This window comes from Natator depressus, chromosome 8 (assembly GCF_965152275.1).
Source record: "Natator depressus isolate rNatDep1 chromosome 8, rNatDep2.hap1, whole genome shotgun sequence".
In the NCBI taxonomy this organism is placed as follows: Eukaryota; Metazoa; Chordata; order Testudines; family Cheloniidae; genus Natator; species Natator depressus.
In genome coordinates this window covers 104,806,124-104,830,533 of record NC_134241.1, presented here as the reverse complement: position 1 = coordinate 104,830,533, position 24,410 = coordinate 104,806,124, and the positions used below count along the sequence as shown (strand labels likewise).

The following is a 24,410-nucleotide window of genomic DNA, read 5'->3' as shown; positions in this document are numbered from 1 at the left end:
CTGTGTGGGCACTAAAGATCCAGTGGGGTCACTGTCATGATAGCGAGAGAGCATTTGGCTAGAAATGTCCCCTTCTTCATTGTGTGACAGTGGGTGCCACCCCAGAGGTGGCTGCATCTCTGTTGGTGCAGTACATATAAAGTTGAAAATATTTGGTAAATTTTGCATTATTTTATGTTGGAAAAGTCATTTTTTCCCTCAGCTTGTCAGTAGTTTTAGACTTGACCTCTGTCCTCCGTGTCAAAATAATTTGGCCATTTTAAAGATATCTGAAGCATCTAGTGCTGGCCATTTTCAGAGACAGGTTATTGGGCTAGAAATACCTTGGTGTGAGCCAGTATGGTGATGTCTCTGTTCTCTTCCAGGAACAGGCACCCCTCACTGGTACCCCTCATTTTCTATTGCTAAGCATTTGAAGAACAAAGTCCATTTTAGAATCAAATAAAATGTCTGCTGAATGAGGAGGAATGACTTGGTCTCTTTGCCCTGTGGGGAGGACGGGCAAGGGCTGGTGGACACTGGAGAGGGATGAGCAAAGTGGTTCATTTTTCAGAGGACAATCTGCATGTATGCCCTGTGGATGCCTGTTCATAGGGCTCTTGTTTTGACAGCTGTGTTTCTGCCCCCAGAGAGCAAGATGGCGACGGGCGCAGATGTGCGGGATATTCTGGAGCTGGGGGGTGTGGAGTCAGAGAACACGGGAACCATCAATAAGAAGGACATCATCAATTCTGATAAGGTACTGGGTTATGGGCCTGAACTCTTTGCCCTAGACACCAACTTGAAAATCACACTTGTGTCTGAAAACTTTTTACCTACTGTTCTCACAAGTGTCATGTCAAATGACTATAACTGAAAGAGACTGAAGGAAAACAAATATTTCTTACTATTATAGTTGTTGACTTGGGGCATTTCCATGGAGTATATGGCATCTTACATGTACGTCCATTTCCTGGCTTCCCTGTATCTTCAGTTACCCATCTCCTTGTTTTCTGGAGGGTTGTGTTCACAGAATCACTATTTTGTCAGAAATCTAAACAGTCAAATGCCAAATGTCTGGCAAACTCAAGAAGGGATGGCTTTGAGGTTAAGGCGTTGAAAATGGGACTTGGGAGACCCTGAGCTACATCTCTGTCTTGACCACAGGATCTGTGTGTGACCTCGGGCAAGTCATTTAGGCCTTATCTGTATTTGCGTTGTACCCCAGTTTCCCACCTGTTAAATGAGTATAATATTTCTTCCATACTTCACGGGGGCATCGTTGTGCTTAGACGCTATGGGGATGGGCCAATATAAACAGAGAGATGGACAGGAACTCCAGATCCAAGAGAACCAAGACTGTAGCATAGGTCCCAGACTGCGCAATTTGAGATGAAACTATATAATTATAAAATGCCATCACACTCAAAGCACTCCCCAGCCACTGTTTCCTCTCCATTGAAATATCTGTCTCCACACAGAAGTGCAGCTCCCTGGGGCTGCCTTCTCATCAGTGCAAAGACTAATATAACTGGTAGTACTGAAAACTGGTGAGAGAATGTGCATGATTGGAGTGTTAAAATCACTAGCTATGACCTGTGCATGAAGGACAGAGTGGATAAAAGAATTGTGGGGTGGCACTCTGCCTTAAAGACCCCATTACTTGTTTGAAAGTTATTGATAACTCAAACCCACAGGATCTTGAATGCATAAGGATCAATGTGCTAACTAACAAAGCCAGGGACAGGGTATTGGTGTGGATCTGTTATATGCCACCAGTGGAAACCAGAGACCAGGATGAGTTACTCCTTAAACACCTGTCTGTAATGTGTGGAAAGATAAGTAGTGTTATGGGGGACTTCAGTTTGGGAGACACACTTTAGAGGTCTTATGCAGCCAGTAGTAAAACACCACTAGTTTTTCCAAAAATTATAGATGATCATTTTCTAATGCAAAAGTAACTTGAGGTAACTCTATGTTAGACATCATTATGACAGATAAAGATGAATTTATCAATGGGCTGGAAGTTGGTGTTTGCCTAGGGACCAGTGATCATGACATGATTACATTCAATATGAGCAAATAGAGGACAGCACCAACCAGTAATGTGTACACTTGGTGCTTCCAAAGGGTTAATTTCCCAAAGCTGAGGAAAAATATGAGAAAAATTGATTCAGAGGAAATATATAGACAGAAAAATTTAAATGAAAATTGGGAGTTTTAAAAGAAGTGTATTAGATGGCCAAAAAGCCACAATCAAGAAAGAGGACAACTGATTAAAATCCCATCCTAGCTCCATGACAGAGTGAAGGCAGCAGTCGTGGGGAAGCAACATATGACAAATGGAGTAAATGGGAAATAGATAATCAATATAAGTTAGGAAGCTATCAAAAGTAGAAAATTGATAAGGGAAGCTAAAGTCATAAGGGAAAACTCCACAGCTGGCAGGGCTAAGGAAAATAAAGAGTTTTTAAAGTATATTAGTAACAGAAGAAATTCCAAGAATGGTATAGGGCCATTACTAGGTGAAGATGTAAAACTGTTAATGATGCAGAAAAGGTAGAAGTGTCCAATAAATATTTCTGTTCTGTGTTTGGAAAGATGCATGACAATGAAGTAGTTTCCAGTACCTTAGTAACTAAGGAGGGTGTTAAACAATATCTCCTAGAAATAAATACTTAAAAATCAAGAGGCCTGGATATTTTGCAACCAAGAGTCCTAAAAGAGTTGTCTTGAGGAGATCTCTGGCTCACTGATGTTCATTTTTATAACTCTTGGAATACTGGGATAACGCCAGAAGAGTAGAAGAGCTCTAATGTCCCAATATTCAAAAAGTGCTAGCTGGAGGAGTAGGGAGGTGACTTTATCTCTGTAGACGGCACTGGTGAGATCGATACGGGAATACTGGGTCCAGTTCTAGTGCCCACATTTTAAAAAAGATGTTGAAAAACTGGAGAGGGTGCAGAAAAGAGCAACAAAAATTATTTGAGGGCTGGAGAAAATGCCTTACTGTGAGAGACTTTAAGAGCTCAGTCTGTTTAGTGTATGAAGAAGAAGACTGAGAGGTGACATGATTACAGTGTATAAGCACCTTCCTGGGGAGAAAATTCCGGGTAGTAAAAGGCTCTTTAATCTAGCAGAGAAAGGCAGAACAAGGACCAATGGCTGGAAGTGGAAGCCAGACAAATTCAGTGAGAAGTAAGGCACACATTTTTAACAGTGAGCGTGATTAAACCACTGGAACAAACTACCAAGGGAAGTGGTGGATTTCCCATCTCCTGATGCTTTCAGATCAAGACGGGACACCTTTCTGAAAGCCAAACACAAGTTATTGCGCTCCATACAGGGATAACTGGGTGAAATATAATAGCCGGTGATATATAGAAGAAGTCAGTCTGTGTGATCTAATGGTCTTTTCTGCCTTAAACTCTCAATCTATAACCAAAATCTTCTGTTTCAGAAAAAATCCAAGAAATCATCTGAGACGCTGACATTTAAGAGGCCGGAGGGGATGCACCGAGAGGTTTATGCGCTTCTCTACTCCGATAAAAAGTAAGCGTCTCTGGTTAGTGTTCTCACAGTTTCATGGGAGAACTGGCACCCACCAATGGCTCCAGTCTGTCAGTGCCTGGCCTAGTCACACTTGGAATCTTTGACAATCCAGCCCCTAAAATTTAGCACCTTCAGTCTCATCTCCTCCAGGCTTTTTATCATTTTTGTTTCTCTTGTTTATATTTTCTTTCTCATTCCAGAATGGGGAGGCTCTGTTCTGTGCATGTGATGAGAAAAGTGCAGTCACTCCAGAGCTGCATCACCTGGGGCAGCATATATGCCCTTTTGTATCTAATTCCCCTGTGTGTGCCACCCAGAGCAACACCAGCTTTTGTTTCCGCAAGTGTTATGCTGCAACCTCATAGACTTTAAGATCAGAAGGGACCATCATGATCTAGCCTGACCTCCTGCACATTGCTCACTGCACAGAACCTCACCCTGTAACAGACCCTTAACTTTTGGCTAAGTTACTGACATCCTCAACTCATGATCTAAAGACTTCAAGTTTATGGAGAATCCCCCATTTACACTAGTTTAAACCTGAAAGTGACGCATGCCCCATGCTGCAGAGGAAGGCGAAACCCCCTCAGGGTTTCTTCCAATGTGACCAGGGGGAAAATTCCTTCCTAACCCCAAATATGGCATTTGCTATGGACTGTGCTATCGGCCCAGAGGTCTCTAGCACTGTCTGCTTTCCAGACAGCTCTTCCTTTCAAACGCCTCCATGCTGTTTGTTCCATCTCCAGGTCCAGGTATGTGACTTTCCATTGACACACAATGAATCTCACCTGGCTAGCAGGCTCTGCACCCTCATCACTCTTTATACCGTGGTGGCTTTGACTCCCCTTTGGAGCTCTCAGTGGTGAGCTTGAGTTGATTCAGGGCGATTGCGGGGTGGATGCTGCTGCGTGACCCAAAGCCAGAATGTCACCCCGGAGCTATGTGTGGTGTCTGCGTCCTGGGGGGTGCAAAACCAGGAATGGGGCTTGAACCCAGGTCTCCTGCACTACCTACCGCGCTGCCAGGATCCATGGCAAAGACTCTCCAGAGGAGTGCAGTGTGGACTGCTGCTTCTCTCAGCCGGGCCTTCTCTCCTCTGCAGGGATGCACCACCGCTGCTGCCCAGTGACACGACGCAGGGCTACCGCACAGTCAAGGCGAAGCTGGGCTCCAAGAAAGTGCGGCCCTGGAAGTGGATGCCTTTCACCAACCCCGCGAGGAAAGACGGGGCCATGTTCTACCACTGGAGGAGGGCCGCAGAGGAGGGAAAGGATTACCCCTTCGCCAGGTTCAATAAAGTAAGTGGGAGCATGTGGGGATGGGGGAAGTGGACAGGCTGGCTGTCATTACGCAGCAGGGAGCTACCCTCTGCACAGTGTCTCAGATGAGAGCCTGAGAAGCCCCTTCCTTCCACACAGGGACTCGTGCTATATTGGGCAGTAGCATTTTCAATTGCAGTCTGGCCTGCGACCTCAGGCTGCAGTCTCACCTGATCCTTCGAGCTCAGTGGGTTTGGAATGGGATCCGAGCTTGGCAGTACAGCCTTGGTGCTCCAGGGAGTGCTGTGGGTGATTCAGTAGGGGACAGCGTTGTTCCCTCTGCGTCAGCACTGACTCAGAGCCCCATCATGGATCTCGGGGCTGCTGTGTAGCAAGAGGGCTCATGTCTTGAATGAGACTTAAAGACAAGGTCTTTACCCTTGTCACCCTGGATCACGTGGCAAATTTTGGGTGTTGGCTGCAGTTTCCTTGCCAAATTCCAACACAAATAATTACGTTCCACCTACCTGAAATTTCCACTGGGGTTTTGGTTGGGTGTGGTACGGTTAGTGTTCCGTGTTTTCAGTTTTTATTTTTATTTTATTTTTTTACAAATATCTGGAAACTTTTCAGTGTTTATTTTCCAAACATTAAAACTGGGATGAAATTGGGTTACAAATAAAAAAATCGGGGGCGGGGGGGAACTTTTATAATATCTACATTTTACGACTATAATTTAAGATTTTTTTTTTTAAAATGTTTAAAGGTGTATTTTGTCTCTCAGAGCTAGTAGCTTGTCCAGAAATCCTGGTTTGTGTGCGCTCAGGTAATGGTCTTCAAAAGTCTCCTCACTCATGTTGAGCCTCTTGCTGTCTTGGAGGTAGTCCCACTTTGAAAATAAGCACTCTGCATCGGTAGAATCAGGGGGTGCACTCCCTCCATGCCACTTTGGTGACGTTGGGAAGTGTGTCTGGATCACTGTTCCACAAAGCCAGCACATCCAGTTTTGCATTGTCAGGGGTGGGCAAGTTCACGTGAGTAGTAAATTCCCCTTTCAGATTTAAAATTTCCTCTTTAGTGGTAAATGGTTGAAACACTCTGGCATAACAATCATAGTCTGCTGTAAAATTCACCTGGAGGAAGGGGTGCAACACCTGGATGACATTGCAAAAAGAACCTTTGGCACCAAACACTTTGAGGTTCAGATTATGGGCCACGGTCATCTCCCATTTCTCCCTGGGTGTTGTGTCGAAGGTTTTAAATAATTTTTTGTTTTCTCATGTTCCGGGGTCAGAAGGATTTCTAGAAACAGCTGGGTTTTCTCGCTGTATCTTTCTCCTTCAGCTTTTGTGCTTAATTCAATTGAGACTTTGGTTAGCATGATCCGGTAAACGTCTGTATTGGCAAACATGTTGGCAGTAGTCAGAGAAAACTCCAGTGTTTCTGTGTGTCACACAGTGATTGCAACTTTTCAACAGCAACCATTACCCTGGTGCGCAGAATCTCACAGTCACCCTGGTTATCTGCCCATCTCTTCAGAGTTTTTCTTTAGAACCAACAAACTTGGGCTGATCTCGGAGATGCAGTGGCACACTCTACACATGATTTACACGGCAGGCAGTGAAGTACAAACTCATTTACTGATGTGGCCCAGCCGTGGTGGGTAAACAGCAGTCGGCTTTGTGCTCGTCTCACACTGTGTAAAACACAGCCTTCAGCCTGTTCGCATGCTTGAAAATGGCCCCAAATCCGGAGATGCAAGATTTCACATCTTTCATTTCCTCTGTAGCAGTTGCTGCTGACAGCGCAATGTTAATCAGATGAGAAGACAGGTACTACATAGCAGCTCCGGTTTCTGATGGAGTTTAATCTCTGTGCCAGCTTAGCTATGCAGGAAGCAGAATCTGCGTTAGTTGTGGCCACATTTTCCCAAGTTAGTTGGTGCATCTCAAACATGCCAGTTATTGCTGACAGCCGTTTTGTCGATGCAGCAGAGGGGATGAATGTCACGTCGGCACAAAGCAATGCGGGTTTATTCGCTTTGAAATCAATATCCGGAAAACAAAAGGCCAAGAATCGGACGGTCCAAAGCATCAAGGAGACTTGTCAAAAATCAGACTAGGCAGCACATTTCCTTCAAGTCGTTCCATCGGTTTAGGTGCTACCGCGTTGCCGTTTTCTTTCAGATACTTACGGGTGAGGTTGTCTGCGGTAGGAAGGGTTTTGTAGCTGGACAGGATTGTCGTATAAAGTCATCAATAGGCTCCTCTGCAATTAACAGCGGTCGTTGGGTGAAACAAAGAGCACGTACAGATTCATTGACACAATCGTGCTGTGTCCTCCCTTTTGTTAAAGCCCTGGTGAAAGCCCCTGATATTGACTGTTTGTCCTGAAGCTCGCTTTCTTCTTTAAGCTTCTTGTGTTGCTTGCTTTTGACTTTGACCACTGACCTCAGTGCTGCAGTATTTGCAGCACAATGCATCCTCTTTGCGCCTGTCTTTACTTTCCTTGGAAAGTTGGAAAGCACTGCTTTTCTTGTTGGTATTCGGGCATAGATTTGTGGTTTTTGCCCCATGTTTGCCTTTTTACCTTATCTTTACCTGTGGAGGATTGATTGTTTAAATTCAGCAACGCACTAAACGGACCGGCAGGCAGCATCTCTTTGTGAGCCAATCATAGTGCTATATTAACATTGCTTGATTTTTCCGACCTCCACAGTGTGTGTGTGTGTTCTGGGTTGTACACTGCGGAACTGCTTCATTCTCAGAGCCGCAGCACACAACCATCACGTAAAGTGTTAGTATTTAACAAAAATAAGTACCCATAAGAATGGCCAGCCTGGGTCAGGTCAAAGGTCCATCTAGCCCAGTATCCTGTCTGCCGACAGTGGCCAATGCCAGGTGCCCCAGAGGGAATGAACAGAACAGGGAATCATCGAATGATCCATCCCCTGTCGCCCATTCCCAGCTTCTGGCAAACAGAGGCTAGGGACACCATCCCCGCCCATCCTGGCTAATAGCCATTGATGGACCTATCCTCCATGAACTTATCTAGTTCTTTTTTGAACACTGTAATAGTCTTGGCTTTCACATCATCCTCTGGCAAAGAGTTGCACAGGTTGACTGTACGTTGTGTGAAAAAATACTTCCTTTTGTTTGTTTTAAATCTGCTGCCTATTCATTTTATTTGGTGACCCCTAGTTCTTGTGTTCTTGTGTTCACGTATTTACTTTCTCCACATCAGTCATGATTTTATAGATCTCTATCATATCCCACCTTAGTCGTCTCTTTTCCAAACTGAAAAGTCCCAGTCTTATTAATCTCTCCTCATACGGCAGCCATTCCATAACCCTAATCATTTTTGTTGCCCTTTTTTGAATGTTTTCCAAGTCCAATAGATCTTTTTTGAGATGGGCCGACCACATCTGCACACAGTATTCAAGCTGTGGGCGAACCATGGATTGATATAGAGGCAATATGATATTTTCTGTCTTATTATCTATCCCTTTCTTAATGATTCCCAACATTCTGTTCCCTTTTTTGACGACTGCTGCACATTGAGTGGATGTTTTCAGAGAACTCTCCACAATGACTCCCAGTCCCAAGATCTCTTTCTTGAGTGGTAACAACTAATTTAGACCCCATCATTTTATATGTATAGTTGGGATTATATTTTCCAATGTGCATTACTTTATATTTATCAACATTGAATTTCATCTGCCATTTTGTTGCCCAGTCACCCAGTTTTGTGAGATCCTTCTGTATCTCTTCACAGTCTGCCTGGGACTTAACTATCTTGAGTAGTTTTGTATCATCTGCAAATTTTGCCACCTCACTGTTTACCCCTTTTTCCAGATCATTTATGAATATGTTGAATAGGACTGGGCCCAGTACAGACCCCTGGGGAACACCACTATTTACCTCTCTCCATTCTGTATCATCCGTTTATTTCTACCCTTTCTTTCCTATCTTTTGACCAGTTAGGAATCCATGAGAGGACCTTCCCTCTTATCCCGTGACAGCTTACTTTGCTTAAGAGCCTTTGGTGAGGGGCCTTGTCAAAGGCTTTTTGAAAGTCTAAGTACACTATGTCCACTGGATCCCCCTTGTCCACATGCTTGTTGACCCCCTTAAAGAATTCTAGCAGATTGGTGAGGCATGATTTCCCTTTACAAAAACCATGTTGACTCTACCCCAACAAATTATGTTCATCCATATGTCTGACAATTTTGTCCTTTACTATAGTTTCAACCAGTTTGCCCGGTACTGAAGTCAGGCTTACTGGCCTGTAATTGCCGGGATCACCTCTGGAGCCCTTTTTAAAAATTGGCGTCACATTAGCTATTCTCCAGGCATTTGGTACAGAAGCTGATTTAAATGATAGGTTACAAACTACAATTAGTAGCTCTGCAGTTTCACATTCGAGTTTATTCAGAACTCTTGGGTGATACCATCTGGCCCTGGTAACTTATTACTGTTTAGTTTATCAATTTGTTCCAAAACCTCCTCTAATGACACCTCAATCTAGTACAGTTCCTCAGATTTGTCACCTAAAAAGAATGGGTCAGATTTGGGAATTTCCCTCACATCCTCAGCCATGAAGGCCGATGCAAAGAATTCATTTCATTTCTCCGCAATGGCCTTATCGTCCTTGAGTGCTGCTTTAGCACCTCGATCGGCCAGTGGCCCCTTTGGTTGCTTAGCAGCTTCCTGCTTCTGATGCACTTACGCATATTTTTGCTATTACTTTTTGAGTCTTTGGCGAGCTGTTCTTCAAATTCTTTTTTGGCCTTTCTAGTTTATATACTTAATTTGCCAGAGTTTATGCTCCTATCTATTTTCCTCATTAGGATTTAACTTCCACTTTTGAAAGCATGCCTATTTGTCTCTCACTGCTTCTTTCACTTTGTTGTTTAGCCACGGTGGTGCTTTTTTGGTTCTCTTACTGTGTTTTGTAATTTGGGGTATACATCTAAGTTGAGCCTCTGTTATGGTGTCTTTAAAAAGTTTCCATGCAGCTTGCCGGGATTTCAACGTTTGGCGCCGTACCTTTTAATTTCTGTTTAGCTGCCTTCTTTTTTTTGAGTAGCTCCCCTTTCTGCAATTAAATGCTACAGTGTTGGGCCGCTGTGAGGCTTTCCCCTCACAGCGGGGGTGTTAAATTTAATTACATTATGGTCACGGTTACCAAGCGGTCCAGCTCTATTCACCTCTTGGACCTGATCCTGTGCTCCATATAGGACTAAATCAAAAATCCAAAAAAATTGAGTGAATTGATAAATGGATGTAAATCAGTAAAAATTGAACTGCATTAATTAAAAAAACCTGATAATTTATCGGTAAAAGTGGAAAATGCGGAGCACTAAGTGCAGTTTACTTTGCTTCCTGTCCTAGGGTGCGTAGCTGGCGTTAGTCGCAAACTGTCCAATTTGAAATGTTGCTGTGCTTTGTTATAAATAGCTGCTGTCTTCTGTGTCAGACATGACTGTGGTTCAGTGGCTAGTGTTTTTATGTAAATATATGTAAAACCCACAAAAAAGTGTTAAAAGAACATTATTAAGATTGCAAAGTCAAGCACAGAAGAGCTAGGAAATGCCAGAATTAAGGTTGCCTCGGCAACCTTAATTCGGCCCCCTTGCTTACGATAGTCATTAGTGACATGATCACATACTCGTTTTTTCCATAGGACCCATAGGATCAGGGTGAATGAGGCTCACTTCCTGAGCAGCTGTTCATTGTGTCGCCCCATGCCTTACTCACAGCACACTATTCAAACCCTGCTCTGAAGACAGAATGACTGTTTTCCTCCTGGGCTTTGCTATGTTGCACATTACTACAGTATCTTACTATTTCACAGGCATTAACGAATTTATTTTCACAACACCCTCTGAGGTGATGGGGTGGTGTTTTCCCCGTTTTACAGTTGGGAAACTGAGGCACAGATAGGATAAAATCCAAAAGTATCCACTAATTCTGGGTGCCCAATGTGAGACAGCTTGGACCTGATTTTTCAGAGTATTTAACATGATATAGCACTTTATATGTTCCAAACACGGCTCCCACGGACCTCAGCTGCAGCTGATTGCTCCGCACCTCTGCAAATCAGACCCCAGAGTCTCAAGTCAGGCACCAGAAATGAGGAACACACAGGGACCCCTGTGAAAAGTTTGCATTAAGTGACTTGCCCGACATCACACAGGAACTCTGTGTCAGGGGCAGGGAGAGAATCCAGTTCCCCAGGGCAGCATTCAGCTCCTTTAACCATGAGACCATCCTTTCTCTTCCTGCAACAAACGGGGCCAGGTCCTACAGACAACAGCCTCCTTCAGTGCACAGCCCTGATTCGTCCCCAGGGCAGGGCCACCCTGTGCCAAATGAGGCAGGGTCCTATGGAGAAATAATATGTGTCCATGTAATTAAAGACTATATCCTGCACATGCACAAAAGGCAACCTGAACTCTGGCGTTTCCTAATTTTGGAGGGCTGGACTTTGCCGCATTCATAATATTCTTTTAGTGCCGTTTTTGTGTGTGTCATTTCCTAGGTTTTAAAAGCAAACTGAAGAAACAAATTTCATCACCTGGCATCATATTGACACCCCCACATGTCGTCAGCAGGGTTGGAACCTTTAGATCCTCCACACACACCTCTGCCACTGAGCTAAGAGAGTAACTGATAGAGGATGGCAACCTACTACCTACTAAGGTCAGGCTTGACAAAGCCCTGGCTGGGATGATTTAGTTGGGGATTGGTCCTGCTTTGAGCAGGGGGTGGGACTAGATGACCTCCTGAGGTCCCTTCCAGCCCTGAGATTCTAGGATTCGTGACGAAGTGGGACTGTTCTTAATGGTTCCTCCGAATATTGTGGGGGTGCCTCAATTTCCCTTATGCAGTTCTTAAGTATCTAGGTGGTGGGGTAAGGGTGTATGATCACTGGAGAGCCCTAGAGGGCAGGTGTGTGCAGGGGTCTGGACACAGAGAATGGCCGACACCCTGTTTCCTGGCAACTGATGGCCTGGACCCTTCCCCCCTGCAAGGTGAGAGCTAAAGGGTTGGAGAACAAAGGAATCAGGTGACCTCCTGGCCTGGGAAAGGAACAAAGCCCAGAGGAGGGGGGGCTGGAGGGAGTTTCAGTTTGGGGCTGGCTAGGACATGGAGTGAAGTGCAGACGTGGTTGTCTGGCTCACTGCCCTCCAAAATGGACCCAGCTGAGGGGTCCTGTTCTCTGCACCTGCAAGCTCTGTTTTAGACCATGTTCCTGTCGTCTAATAAACCTCTGTTTTACTGGCTGGCTGAGAGTCCCGTCTGACTGCGAAGTTGGGGTGCAGGACCCTCTGGCTTCCCCAGGAGCCCCGCCTGAGCGGTCTCGCTGTGGGAAGCACACGGAGGGGCAGAGGATGCTGAATGCTCCGAGGTCAGACCCAGGAAGGTGGAAGCCGTGTGAGCTGTTTGCCCTGCGGACAGGCTGCTCACCGGAAGGCGACTGCCCCAGAGTCCTGACTGGCTTCATGGGGAGCAGTTCCAGAGCATCGCCCGGGCACTCCGTGACATCCCCGTTTTACAGTTGGGAAACTGAGGCACAGATAGGATAAAATCCAAAAGTATCCACTAATTCTGGGTGCCCAATGTGAGACAGCTTGGACCTGATTTTTCAGAGTATTTAACATGATATAGCACTTTATATGTTCCAAACACGGCTCCCACGGACCTCAGCTGCAGCTGATTGCTCCGCACCTCTGCAAATCAGACCCCAGAGTCTCAAGTCAGGCACCAGAAATGAGGAACACACAGGGACCCCTGTGAAAAGTTTGCATTAAGTGACTTGCCCGACATCACACAGGAACTCTGTGTCAGGGGCAGGGAGAGAATCCAGTTCCCCAGGGCAGCATTCAGCTCCTTTAACCATGAGACCATCCTTTCTCTTCCTGCAACAAACGGGGCCAGGTCCTACAGACAACAGCCTCCTTCAGTGCACAGCCCTGATTCGTCCCCAGGGCAGGGCCACCCTGTGCCAAATGAGGCAGGGTCCTATGGAGAAATAATATGTGACCATGTAATTAAAGACTATATCCTGCACATGCACAAAAGGCAACCTGAACTCTGGCGTTTCCTAATTTTGGAGGGCTGGACTTTGCCGCATTCATAATATTCTTTTAGTGCCGTTTTTGTGTGTGTCATTTCCTAGGTTTTAAAAGCAAACTGAAGAAACAAATTTCATCACCTGGCATCATATTGACACCCCCACATGTCGTCAGCAGGGTTGGAACCTTTAGATCCTCCACACACACCTCTGCCACTGAGCTAAGAGAGTAACTGATAGAGGATGGCAACCTACTACCTACTAAGGTCAGGCTTGACAAAGCCCTGGCTGGGATGATTTAGTTGGGGATTGGTCCTGCTTTGAGCAGGGGGTGGGACTAGATGACCTCCTGAGGTCCCTTCCAGCCCTGAGATTCTAGGATTCTATGATACTACTGCTGCCTGGACCAGCACCAGAGGGGGATAAAACACTTTGCCAGTGCGTTGCACAGATATTGCCGAGGGCGGAGGAATGGTGAGACTCAGGATTCTGGGTCCCATTCCAGGCTCTGGAGGGGAGTGTGCTCTAGTGGGTGCAGACTCTTTTGCCCCCTTTCTCCCCAAGCTTGATTCCTTTTGCTTGTCTCCTTTCCCCTTAGTCTTTTCATCACAGTCTCAGTCTCAGTTCCTCCTGCTTAGGCCCTCGTTTGATCTCTCTCCCTCCCTCCCACCAGGTTCTCCATCCCCACTTGCTTCCAGACCCCTCTCCAATCTCAGTGCATCCCCTCCGCTCGATTTCGTGTCAGCCTGCCGAGCTCCATGCAAAAAACCCCACTAAGGAGTCGGGCAGCTGCATTCCCCAGGAATTGCCAGACTGGAGCAGACCCAGGGTCCATCCGGCCCAGGGTCCTGTCTCCAGCAGCGGGCAGTGCCAGAGGCTTCAGAGCTAAAACCCCTGCGGTGGGAGATTTGTGGAATAGCCTGCTGCTGCTGTTTTAATTATTTATCATTTATGCTGCAGGCGCCGAGAGGCCCATTCAGGGCCCGATTGTGCTGAGTGCTGGGCAGAACACGTCGTAAGTGACAGCCCCTGCCCCAAAGGGAAGCTTTTCCCTGCTTCCTGCCGTTCAGTGGTCAGCTTATGCCATGAAACACAAGGGTTTCCCTCTCTACCTGAGCTAACATGACTGGCTGCTCTCAGTACCCATATATGGGTTTAATGGGTCTTAGAATCCTGCTAGGCTCTTATCAATGAGATCTGGTGGAGGTGAGTTCACCGGTTGGTTAATTTGTTTGATAAGCAAGCTTTTCCTTTTTTCCCTTTGAAATTTTCTACCTTTCCCTTTAATTGAGTGTCCCCTCATTCTTGCATTGTGAGAGGTAAATAGAAAACCTGATCTCCCTTCTCTGTCCTCGTCATTAAGTTGTATTTCTCTCAGGGAGTGAACAGTGAAGTGGCGAAATTTGCAGATGTTACAAAATTATTCAAGAGCTCATAAAACCAGAGGATGGGGCAACAAAACGGCAGATGAAATTCAACACTGATAAGTGAAAAGTAATACACATTGGAAAATGTAGTCCCAACTATGCATACAAACTGATGGTTCTAAATTAGCTGTTACCTCTCAAGAAAGAGATCTTGGAGTCACAGCGGACAGTTCTCCAAAAACTTCCCCTCAATGCACAGCAGTGGTCAAGAAGGCTAACAGAATATTAGGAAAGGGATAGAAAATAAAACAAAAGAAATCATAATACCACGATATAAATCTATGGTACGCCCATACCTTGAATACTGTGTCTAGTACTGGTTGCACCATCTGAAAAAGGATATGGTGGAACTGGAGAAGGTTCAGAGAAGGGCAACAAAGATGATCAAGGGTGTGGAATGGCTTCCATGTGAGGAGAGACTAAAGGGATTAGGGCTGTTCATTTACAAAAGAGAGAACAAAGGGGGAATGTGATAATGTCTATAAAATCATGACTGGTGTGGAAAAAGTGGATAGAGAAGTGTTATTTACCCTTTCTCGCAATACAAAAACCAGGGGTCACCCAATGAATAGGGAGCAGGTTTAGGAGGAAGGACTTTTTCACACAATGCACAGTCAATCTGTGGAACTCATTGCTATGGGATGTTGTGATAGTCAAAAGTGTACCTGGGTTCAAAAAAGAACTAGATCAATTCATGGAGGGTCCATCAGTGGGCATTAGCCAAGATGGTCAGGGATGTAACCCCATGCTCTGGGGACCCTAAACCTTTGAGTACCAGAAGCTGGGAGTGGAAGGCAAGGGTGGGCCACTCCAGCTGCTCTGTTCTGTGTGCTCCCCCTGAAGTCCTGGCACTGGTCACTGTCAGAGAGACAGGGTACTGGGCTAGGTGGACCATTGGTCTGATCCAGTGTGCCCATTCTTATGTTCTCATTCGTCTCCTCTCTGAGCTAATCATTCCTAGTCTTTTCATCTAATCATTCTTGTTCCTCGCCTCAGAACCCCATCTCCTTTTGCTGTCTCTCTGTTGAGACGGGTGACCAGAAGTGGAGAGTGTTCCAAATGAGCAGTAGCCCTAGTGATTACCGGGTCTGGAAGTGACCAAGACCTGGTAATGTCCATATCACAATCTTCTTGCCATGCAGCGAGGAGGGAAAGCCTCGTTCGCAGCTGCTACTGATTGGAACACCGGGAGAAGCCAAAAATCCAGCAGGGCTCCAAGCTTGTGCTCCTTGTTCTGAGGGCAGATACAGCCCCCTGAACTGAAGGAGCAGATACAACAGCTGCCGTCTGGAGGAGCCATTCCCATCTCACTTCAGTCCTGTCCACTCAGCCAGCCATCACCCAAGCCCAGCACTTGACCGGCACTGCACTGTCTGGGCTTTGAGAGGTGTGAGAGCGGAGTGTTGTCAGCCTGCTGCTATGCTGTAGCCAGGCCTCCTCCAGTGCTCTACTGGAGCGCAAGTCTGGTGGGGCATGCCATGGGCAGCACACCAGCGTCCCCGTACAGTCCCTGGTGTCAGGCTGCTGACAGATACCAGACCAGCACATGGACACCGGTGCCAGGAGGTAGCCTCCAGCCATCAAGACCAGGCAGTCTCTGTGCCTCTCCCAGGTCTAAAGCCAGAAGAAAAGGAGGTCAGGGAAATGTGAGGAAGGGTCCAGGGACTGTCAGCTCTGCCTCGTCAGCACCTTTCTGCAGGCCGGGGTACTTCTGTGGCCCCATTCCCATAATATTTGAGCACCTCACAGTCTTGAATGTATTTCTCCTCTCAGCACCGCCGTGAGACAGGGCAGCAGGTGAGGCACGGAGAGCCCGAGTGACTGGCCCATGGTCACACGGGAAGTCTGGCAGAGCAGGGACTTGAACCCGCATCTCCTGTGTTGGTGCCCTAACCTGCAAAGGGTTCAGTGATTGGGCAGCAATTGGCAGGGCTGTCAAGCTGATTCACAAGGTGACGTCCGGGTACCCACAGTTGACCTTTGAGGGGTGCTGGCATTGTGCCCACTCGCAAGGGGCACTGATAATCTCTGGCACTGACGCACCCAAAATACCCCTGCCAGGTGTTAGCAGGTAGCATGGATGGGCCAGAATGCCAGGCTGGAGCCTGGCTCTCTTCAGTGAGTGTATCTGTGCGGTGAAGCGCTCTGGGATTCCCCCGGCCAAAAAGCGCTCTCGCAGTGGGAGGCTCTGAGAAATTCAGAGCCACCTAATCATGCTGGCCATCCTGCTGCGGTGCGGCACGGCACTGAGCTAACACAGGCAGGACGTGGCCTCGCCTCCGCCCCACTTCTCACAATTCAAAAGAGAGTCCACTGTTCTCGCAAGCCATTTCTGGTGGGGCCAGCAGCTTGTGTTTCAGAGACACCTCGCCGTCAGAGAATAGCAGTCCCTGGGCGGGGTAGCTGTCCCCTAGAGATGAGAGGCTCTGGGGCCCATTCCAAAATTGGTGAGCCAGCCACTCTCTTCTCCTCCATTCCCCAGCCTGGTCCGGGTTGGTAGTTCTCACCCATTCCCAGCCCCTGTATCCTTTAGACTCAAGTAAATGATCCCACTGTCTGGGTGTCCCATAAGCCGTCTGAGGCAGTGCTCTCGCCCTGATTTCCATGGTTAAGAGATGCTTCCTGAGTGCAGTGAGGTTTGCCCAGTGCCCGGCCAGTTGACAGGCTGCCTCCCCGTGCCCAGGCAGACCTGTCACTCGTGAACAGAAGGGGCTGCCCCTCAGAGATGCTGCACCGAGGTGGCTGGAGCTGGGGCAGATGCTCTGTATGCTTGGCCTGGGGCTTGGCAGGGGATCTGGGTTTCCAGGGGAGGGTGTGCTGCTCAGGTGCCCAGCACCGGGGGCCTATTAAAATGTGTTGGGGGGTATTTTTGCGAAGGCAGGAAGTTGCCCTCCAGACTCTAGGGGGGTGGGATTAAAGGAGCAGCCCTTTTCCTAGGATGCAGGCTGTACTCTCATCCCATTGCGTTACCACGTGTTGTGACTTCAGCAGGCTCTTCTGCTGCTCTCTGAGCATCCGTGTGATGCCTGTGATGTGCTGGCATCCAGTGTCCAACCCTTGCAAAGCAGGCTGGACTGACCCCGGTGTTGGCTTTGTGCTCCCTGCCCTGACGGTGTCTGGGGACTCAGGGTTGACACAGGAGTGAGGGCCAGCTGTCCACTCGCAAAGGGCCAGTGACGGTGGGGAAGAGAGCAGGTGGCAGCTGGGTTGGTGGCCCATAGCTGCACCACATCCAACCTTCAGACCTTTGTGCCTGGGGAATACAGGGCCAGGTGCTGCCTGTAGGAGGAGCTCACAGTCTGCCGGGGGGAATATATGACAGCACAGGAGCCTTCCTTGTTTGGTAGGCCACAGTGAATGCCCAGGTGCCGCTGCTGGAGGGCAGGAAGGACTGAGCTGGAAGGGCTTTGTGGAATGGGGAGGAGGGTAGCTGCAAACACGAGGTTGTTTGCTTTCAGGCTCTTGGCTAGCCTGAGTCAGGGCTTCCAGGCTAGGGCCCGGTGACCACTGCCTGGCCATGTAGTTCCCTCTAGGAGAGCAGGTGGAATGGGGAACACGGTTGGTCTGGGCGGAGAATGATCCCCAGAGCATAATGTCTGAGACCCTGACTTCGAGTCCCTGCCTCTCAGAGAGGTCCCTCTTGGTTGTACACCTTCCCTTGGCGGGCCTTTGGAAGTGAGGGGCTGGGGGCTGGTGGAAGTGAGACCCTGCTGGGAGGCCAAGGCAGGTCTTCTGGACCTCTTGGTGCTTGGATACGGTGGCAGTGGGCACATTGGAAATGCACAGGGATAATTACCAAATAAACCCTGGCGGGCTGGAGGACCCCACGTGACCCCTTCCACTTGGCCCCGTAGCTCCATTGTGGCAGTGGCTGCCTTGGGGCATGTGCAGTGTCCACAGGAGGTGCTGTTGGGCGGGTAAGGGGACCAGTTGGGCAAAGACTCATGGCCCCTTTGCCCGTCTGTGCCCTGTGGTTTGCTCTGTCTCTACCTGTAGGGCAGCTTGAGAGAGGCCCCAGCTACTGCGGGCGGGGCAGCCCGACGAGTGAGCCGCCTCCCTTCTCTCTCCCTGTGCAGACGGTGCAGGTGCCTGTGTACTCGGAGCAGGAGTATCAGATGTACCTGCATGACGACGCCTGGACCAAGGTGGAGACGGATCACCTCTTCGACCTCTCCCGCAGGTTCGACTTGCGCTTTGTGGTGATCCATGACCGCTACGACCACCAGCAGTTCAAGGTGAGTGCCGGGAATACGCAGCCGGGAGGTGTGCTGAGCCTGCCGCGTGGCGAGGAGCAAATTACCCTTTGTATCAACTTAATTACGGGAAAAGAATGAATTATTGGCAGGGAGGAATATTGAATTTCCAGCACAGGGTATTACTGCTCGTTTTGTTTATAATTAAATCCGCCACGACTCACGTCGGTTCCCTGTTGCATTTTATTAGGAAGTCAGAATCCCTTGAAAAAATTGTCCCTGCCAGGAACCAACTCACCAAGCACTGAAAGAGAAGCAGGCTGAGCTAGTGGGGACTGCAGAGGCCTGGAGGTCAGGACTCCTGGGTTCGAGTCTCACCTCTGGGCAGGAAGATCATCTAGTGTTCAGTGAAGGGCCAACATCCTGGGTTCTTCTCCGGCAAGTGGCACTGGCTTGCGTCATGACCTTGCGCGAGTCTTTGTCAGGCCTGTGAAGCAAGGAGCAAGTCACCGAGCTGAAAATAGAACCCAGGAGTCTTGACTTTTAGTCCTCTCCACTAACTACTAGCCCAACCTGTTTCCCTGTGAGGTAGGGGAGCATGCTGGTGGAAACCGAGTCACTGCGTGGTTCTGAAGCTTGTAACAGCCTGTGAGATGCTCTGATGAAGGGCGCGGTAGCAGGACAGAGTATTAGCTTTATAACAAAGCTCAAAGGGCGGTTGAGGCAGCCCAGGCTCTCCTTGCCCTGGTTCCAGCCAGGCAGGGGAATCCAGGGAAACTGTTGCATCTTGCACCTCTGTGTCACACACCGTTCAGACCTCATTCGGTACAATGCCGCGCAGAGAGTGAATCACTAGCGCTCTTTGTCACGGGGCCCCAAGGCATTTATCACGTGCTCCATGTGAAATCCAGGCCTGTGGCTGGGAGCTCAGACACCAGGCCCCATTTTCTGCGTAGGAGCTTCTGAGAACAGCTTTCTCTTGTGGGCCACCAGGAGGAAGCTTTGGGCCCCCTCTGCATGTGCCAGCCTCTGCTGGCAGGAGAGAGAGAGAGCAGCGTGACAGGGATAACACTGGTGAAGTAGGACTATAGTACCTGCCTGGAGGATCTGAAAGCACGTTATAAAGGAGGAACGGTATCATCATCTCGTGTTAGAGATAGGGAAACTGAGGCACGGTGCAGGCGCTCTCCCAGTCACACCATGAGTCGGTGACTGTCAAGGCTGGAACCCAGGTCTCTTCACTTCCAGCCCTTTTCTGTAACCCCGAGACAGCAGCAGTGGCAGGCAAGTAGTGAAAGGCACTTATAACAGCGGGTGGCAACCTGCACAGACCCTCACAGAAACTGGGCCAGTCAGGAGGGACAGGCCTCTCCACGCTCTGCTATTCCTTCTCCCTAGCCCTGCTTCTGGAGGCATGGCCTCCTTCCCCCAAAGACTGGAAGCTGGGTTTCCTTCAGCCCTCTTGTAACGCCATCCGTTTTCTGGGGTATTCCACAGAAAAGGTCAGTGGAGGACCTGAAGGAACGGTATTACCACATCTGCGCCAAGCTGGCCAACGTCCGCGCTGCTCCAGGCACCGACCTGAAAATCCCCGTCTTTGACGCCGGCCATGAGAGACGTAGGAAGGAGCAGCTGGAGAGGCTGTACAACAGGACTCCAGAGCAGGTAACTCAGCCGGGCCTCCCGTTCCCACACCGTCTCCACTGTCAATCGTACTTCCCCAGCGCAGCCTACAAGGCCTTGTGGCAGTTGCCACAGAGGAAGCCCTGTAGGATTTAGTCCTTCTCTGTATTACTGTAGTGCCTATGGGCCCCAGGCATGCCTCAGGGTCCCTCTGTGCTAGGCGCAGCACAAACACTGCACAAAGATGTGGCCCCTGTCCCCCAGAGCTTACAGCGTGTGTGTCTGACCAGTAACGGGTGGCTGCATGAGACAGGCCGAGCGCAGTGGGGCAACGATTTGGCACAGTTATTTGGCAGAAGGTTGCGGGGAAGGGAGAGAAGCAGGGTTCTGATCTCTAGCAACAACTTCTTTGGGGCTCACAAATTGACAATGGCTGCTCTAAGGCAGCAGGTGGCCGAATACCCAGCACGGGGTTCCAGCCTTTAGCACAGGCCATGGCCCGAGCCTTGTTTTCCTGGGTCTAAGGGCTGAAATGAAGTGAGATCCCTGGCAGCCTCTGAACTCTCTCCAGGGTGTGCGTTTGCCGGGCTTCCCCCCAGCTGTCTCAGACTTCTGGGGAGCGCAGGCTGTACCTAGCCCTCATGGCAGCAGGCAGGAGCGCCGAAGCCTGGGTTCTTTGGTAGGAGTGCCAGTCCTGCTGGAGTATACTGGGGGCTGTAATGTTGCACATGAGGCTCCGCTCTTCTTCTTTGGCTAATTAATGGTCGCTAGCTGCAGACGGTCCCAGTGCTGCCAGGTCAGGAGCTGCCAGGACGGCTCTTCCGTGTTCCTAGGGAGCTGGTGAGAGAGAGCAATTCCCTCCAGTCACTCACCCGACTTCCTGCCCCTCGGTTTATCCCAGTCCTGCTGTGCTGCTCTTCTCCCTTGGCCCATGGGGGTTTGGATCAGACACCCATCAGTGCAGGGTAACAGGAGTCATTGGGGTGACGCAAGGTGCTGCCTTCCCAGAGGCCAAGGGTACTGATCCATGGTACTCTCGTCCCCCCGTTGGACCAAGCAGCCCTGCAGAACGTGTTACGCTGAGTTCTCTCCCTCAAGGGAAAACCAAGGGATCGGGTTTGTCGGGGGAGTAACTTGGGCCCAGGGTGGGGTCTGGCAGCCACCCACTGGGCCCTGAATGCCTCCTGGAATTGCAGTGTTGGGTGCCTGGGCTGGGTAAGGCAAGGAAGCTAAAACCTGGGTGCAGGGCCAGTGTGGGGACGGGCGTGGGAGCAGAGCTGCTGTCGGTAGGTGGCCCCCTTGCCTTGCTTTGCTCCCTCGGCTGCTCTAACCGCCTTTCCTCGCTCTGGCCGGCAGGTGGCAGAAGAGGAATATCTGATCCAGGAGCTCCGGAAAATTGAAGCCAGGAAGAAAGAGAGAGAGAAGAGAACCCAAGACCTGCAGAAACTCATCACCGCTGCCGACACCACCACCGAGCAGAGGCGAGCGGAGCGCAAGGCTCCCAAGAAGAAGCTGCCCCAGAAGAAGGAGACAGAGAAGCCTGTAAACATTTCTTGTCTTTGCTGTCACTGGGTAACATTTATTCCCTGAGTTCTCCTCCCAGGACCGGTCTCGTCCTGCCAGTGCCAGGTGCTGGGCTTCAGCTGGGGCAGGGGGAGGCTGCTGTCTGGGCCCAAAGACAGGTATATTTTCGGTAGCAATGTGGTCTAGAAACTAGGGAGCCCAGATTTGCGGGTTTCAATTCAGCTCTGCCATTGACCTGCTCTGTGGCTTTGGGCAGTTGGCTCCCCCGCTTTGTGCCTCAGTTTCCCCAGGTAGGATGGGGGTGATGCTACTTACTCTACTCCCAGGAGGGGCCCTGATGCTGAATCAGTTCATGTTTGTAAAATGCTAGGGGTTACTTGAATTATGAAATCGCACTGAACATGGTGCCAGCTAGCCAAGCCACCCGATGGCTGGGAATTGCTGCCCCGCTGTCTGCAGCCAGGACTGTTCTCGTCTAGCTGAAGCAGGGGTGGATGGAGGGAGGAGAAGGGCACTGCTGGCTGTTGTTGCTTCATGGTGCTTGCCCAGCTACTCGCCAGGCACCTTCTTGCTCCAAAAAGGGGGTCTCTGGGCCATGAATAAAGTGACCTGAAAAGCCAGGGCACTGTGGTGTGAGCTTCCCTGGGCTGGCAGAGCACAGCTCGCCCACTGCCCGAGCATCCTGCGTTCGAGGGGAGAGAACCCGGAAGTGGTGGGAGCAGAACAGGGATGGTGATGGGAAATGGCATCAAAGGCATTTAAAGCTCCCAGCTGGTTTGGTCTGTGTCCCCCTGAGTGGCGGCTGTGGGTCGGTGTCTGGCTGCGTGTACGTGCCCAGGTAGGTGCGGCAGGGCAGGCAGGGAGGCGGTTTCTGTTGTTACACGAGCGTCATTTCAACCATGACAGAGTCCATTAGGAGTCAATTACCGACTCTAGCAGGGAAACGTTAACAAAAATTGCATTTTAACTAAGAATTTGAATCGAGAGCTGCATCAGCATCGTTCCAACAAAGGAAAATCATTTACCAAAGAGTCAATTGAGGTTGAAGCGTTTACAGCTTGTACAGGCGTGCGAGGCAGGAGAACCCCGTTAATTGCTTATGCACTCAGCGCAGTCAGAGCCGACTCGGCTGAGCAAGAGACCTGGTTTTATCCCCGCTGCCCCAGGGTGCCTGGTTGAGGGCCACACTGCGTGAAATGGAGCAGGGCACATTGTCTGGAGTGTGCTCTGGACACTACAGGTCCCCCACCCACTGTGCTCCGATCAGAATCCAAGCTGTAGGCTGTACCTACCAAAGATGAAAGTGGCTGGTACACCTCGATGGGTTTGTTTGGCCCCTGGGACACGCTTTGGCCACCCCTGTATTTAGAAACGACATTTAGAAACAACAGTGCCTGGGGCCTTTAGGGATTGATTATTTGGCCTGTGTGTCACCCAGTTATTGGGTCAAATACTCCCGCTCAGGGCTAGCTGTGAGTGCCGTTGCTGCCTGGCAGGCCGTTGCCCACGCAGCACGGCGCTGGCTGGCCGGGCAGGGGCAAGAGGTGAGGTGCATTGTGCAGCACATTGCGAGGTCTGACTCGGGTGGTGGCTGCTAGCAGGAAACCCGGGGAGCTGAGTTGCTGTCCTTGCAGTCTCAATCCAGGAACAGCAGCAAGAGCAAACCGGAGAGCCTCTGAGAAATGAGGTCAGAGAGCAGCGTGACTGATTGCGTGGCGGGGGCAGCCAGGACTTTGAGATGGCTTTTCCTCTGGGTGAGCATACGAGCGAGCAGGAGAGAGACATGGTTGGCAGGGAGAGCACACAAACCACCAGATCATATCCTACAGGTGTATTTCCCATCGAGCCTTAGTGATTCCGTGGCACTCGTTCACCCCAGAGGGCCTAGCAGATTGTGTGTCTGGGGATCACGCACCTGCTTGTGAAACGCAGTTCTCTCCAGCATAGAAATGTGGCTGCTGTCGATGGAAGTGACTCAATATCCTGGTGACTTTCAAGGGAGAGAAGAGAGATTTCTCCATCTGAAACTTTAGGGGGAGTTTACGGAAAGTAGAATACAGCTCTGGAGCTTGTCACTGGGGCAGAAAGGGTGAAAGCCCAACATGAAAGGATCTTGCAGGGATTTTATTCCCACTAATGTCTTCAGGTTGGCATAGTTGTCGTTTAAAAAGGCAGGTCACTGAATGCTCTGATCAGTCGCACAGCATTCTCCACAGTTGCATTTAAAAAAAAACCCAACCAAACCTCTCCTGCTAAATCGGGTGCCCTGCTCATCAGTGAGCACCTTCCAAGCAATACAGAGAGGCAAGCTGTGGTCAGAGCGTGAGGAGGGAAAGGGAAAGCTGCAAATGAGTGGCTTAATACATAGTAAAATGCAGGCCTCAATCAAGGAGAACAGTCCTTATTATATAGGGGGCCACATGAGGGTGCTCGGAGCTGTACAAATCATAGAATGCCTGGCTTCTGCCCCATAAGGCTTGCAGTGGAAAGGCCAGATCCTGTGAGGGCTGAGTGCCTTCAGCTGCTGAGTTGGGCCTTAAATTAGACCCGGGTCATATGGCCACATTCACCCACTGGAGGTGCGTTGGTTGGGGTTCACGCCCTCTGTGGTGGTTGGCTGACTCAGTGTGAAGCATTGCACAAAGGTGGCTTTGTGTTTTCCAAAGGTGTCTTGGAGCTGAGTATTTTCCTCAGTGGTTTCTATGGGGTTTGCTTGGGATTTTCCTTTCCCTCAGCTCTGGCAGGTGGCTGTGTGTCAGGAAATGGTGTTTCCC

The 24,410-nt window shown here is 49.5% G+C and overlaps 1 protein-coding gene across 3 annotated transcripts in view; it reads left to right on the top strand.

The window, feature by feature from the left end:
- The window catches only part of DMAP1 (DNA methyltransferase 1 associated protein 1), a 50,078-nt gene that overhangs the window by 2,876 nt on the left and 22,792 nt on the right, over positions 1-24,410 (top strand). For all 3 annotated transcript variants that reach the window (XM_074962339.1, XM_074962338.1, XM_074962340.1), the window contains exons 2-7: positions 630-739; positions 3,440-3,531; positions 4,634-4,829; positions 18,373-18,531; positions 19,987-20,154; positions 21,469-21,654. In XM_074962339.1, coding sequence (XP_074818440.1) covers positions 638-739; positions 3,440-3,531; positions 4,634-4,829; positions 18,373-18,531; positions 19,987-20,154; positions 21,469-21,654 — 903 coding nt within the window. In that variant the 5' untranslated portion in view covers positions 630-637. The remainder of the gene's footprint in view (positions 1-629; positions 740-3,439; positions 3,532-4,633; positions 4,830-18,372; positions 18,532-19,986; positions 20,155-21,468; positions 21,655-24,410) is intronic.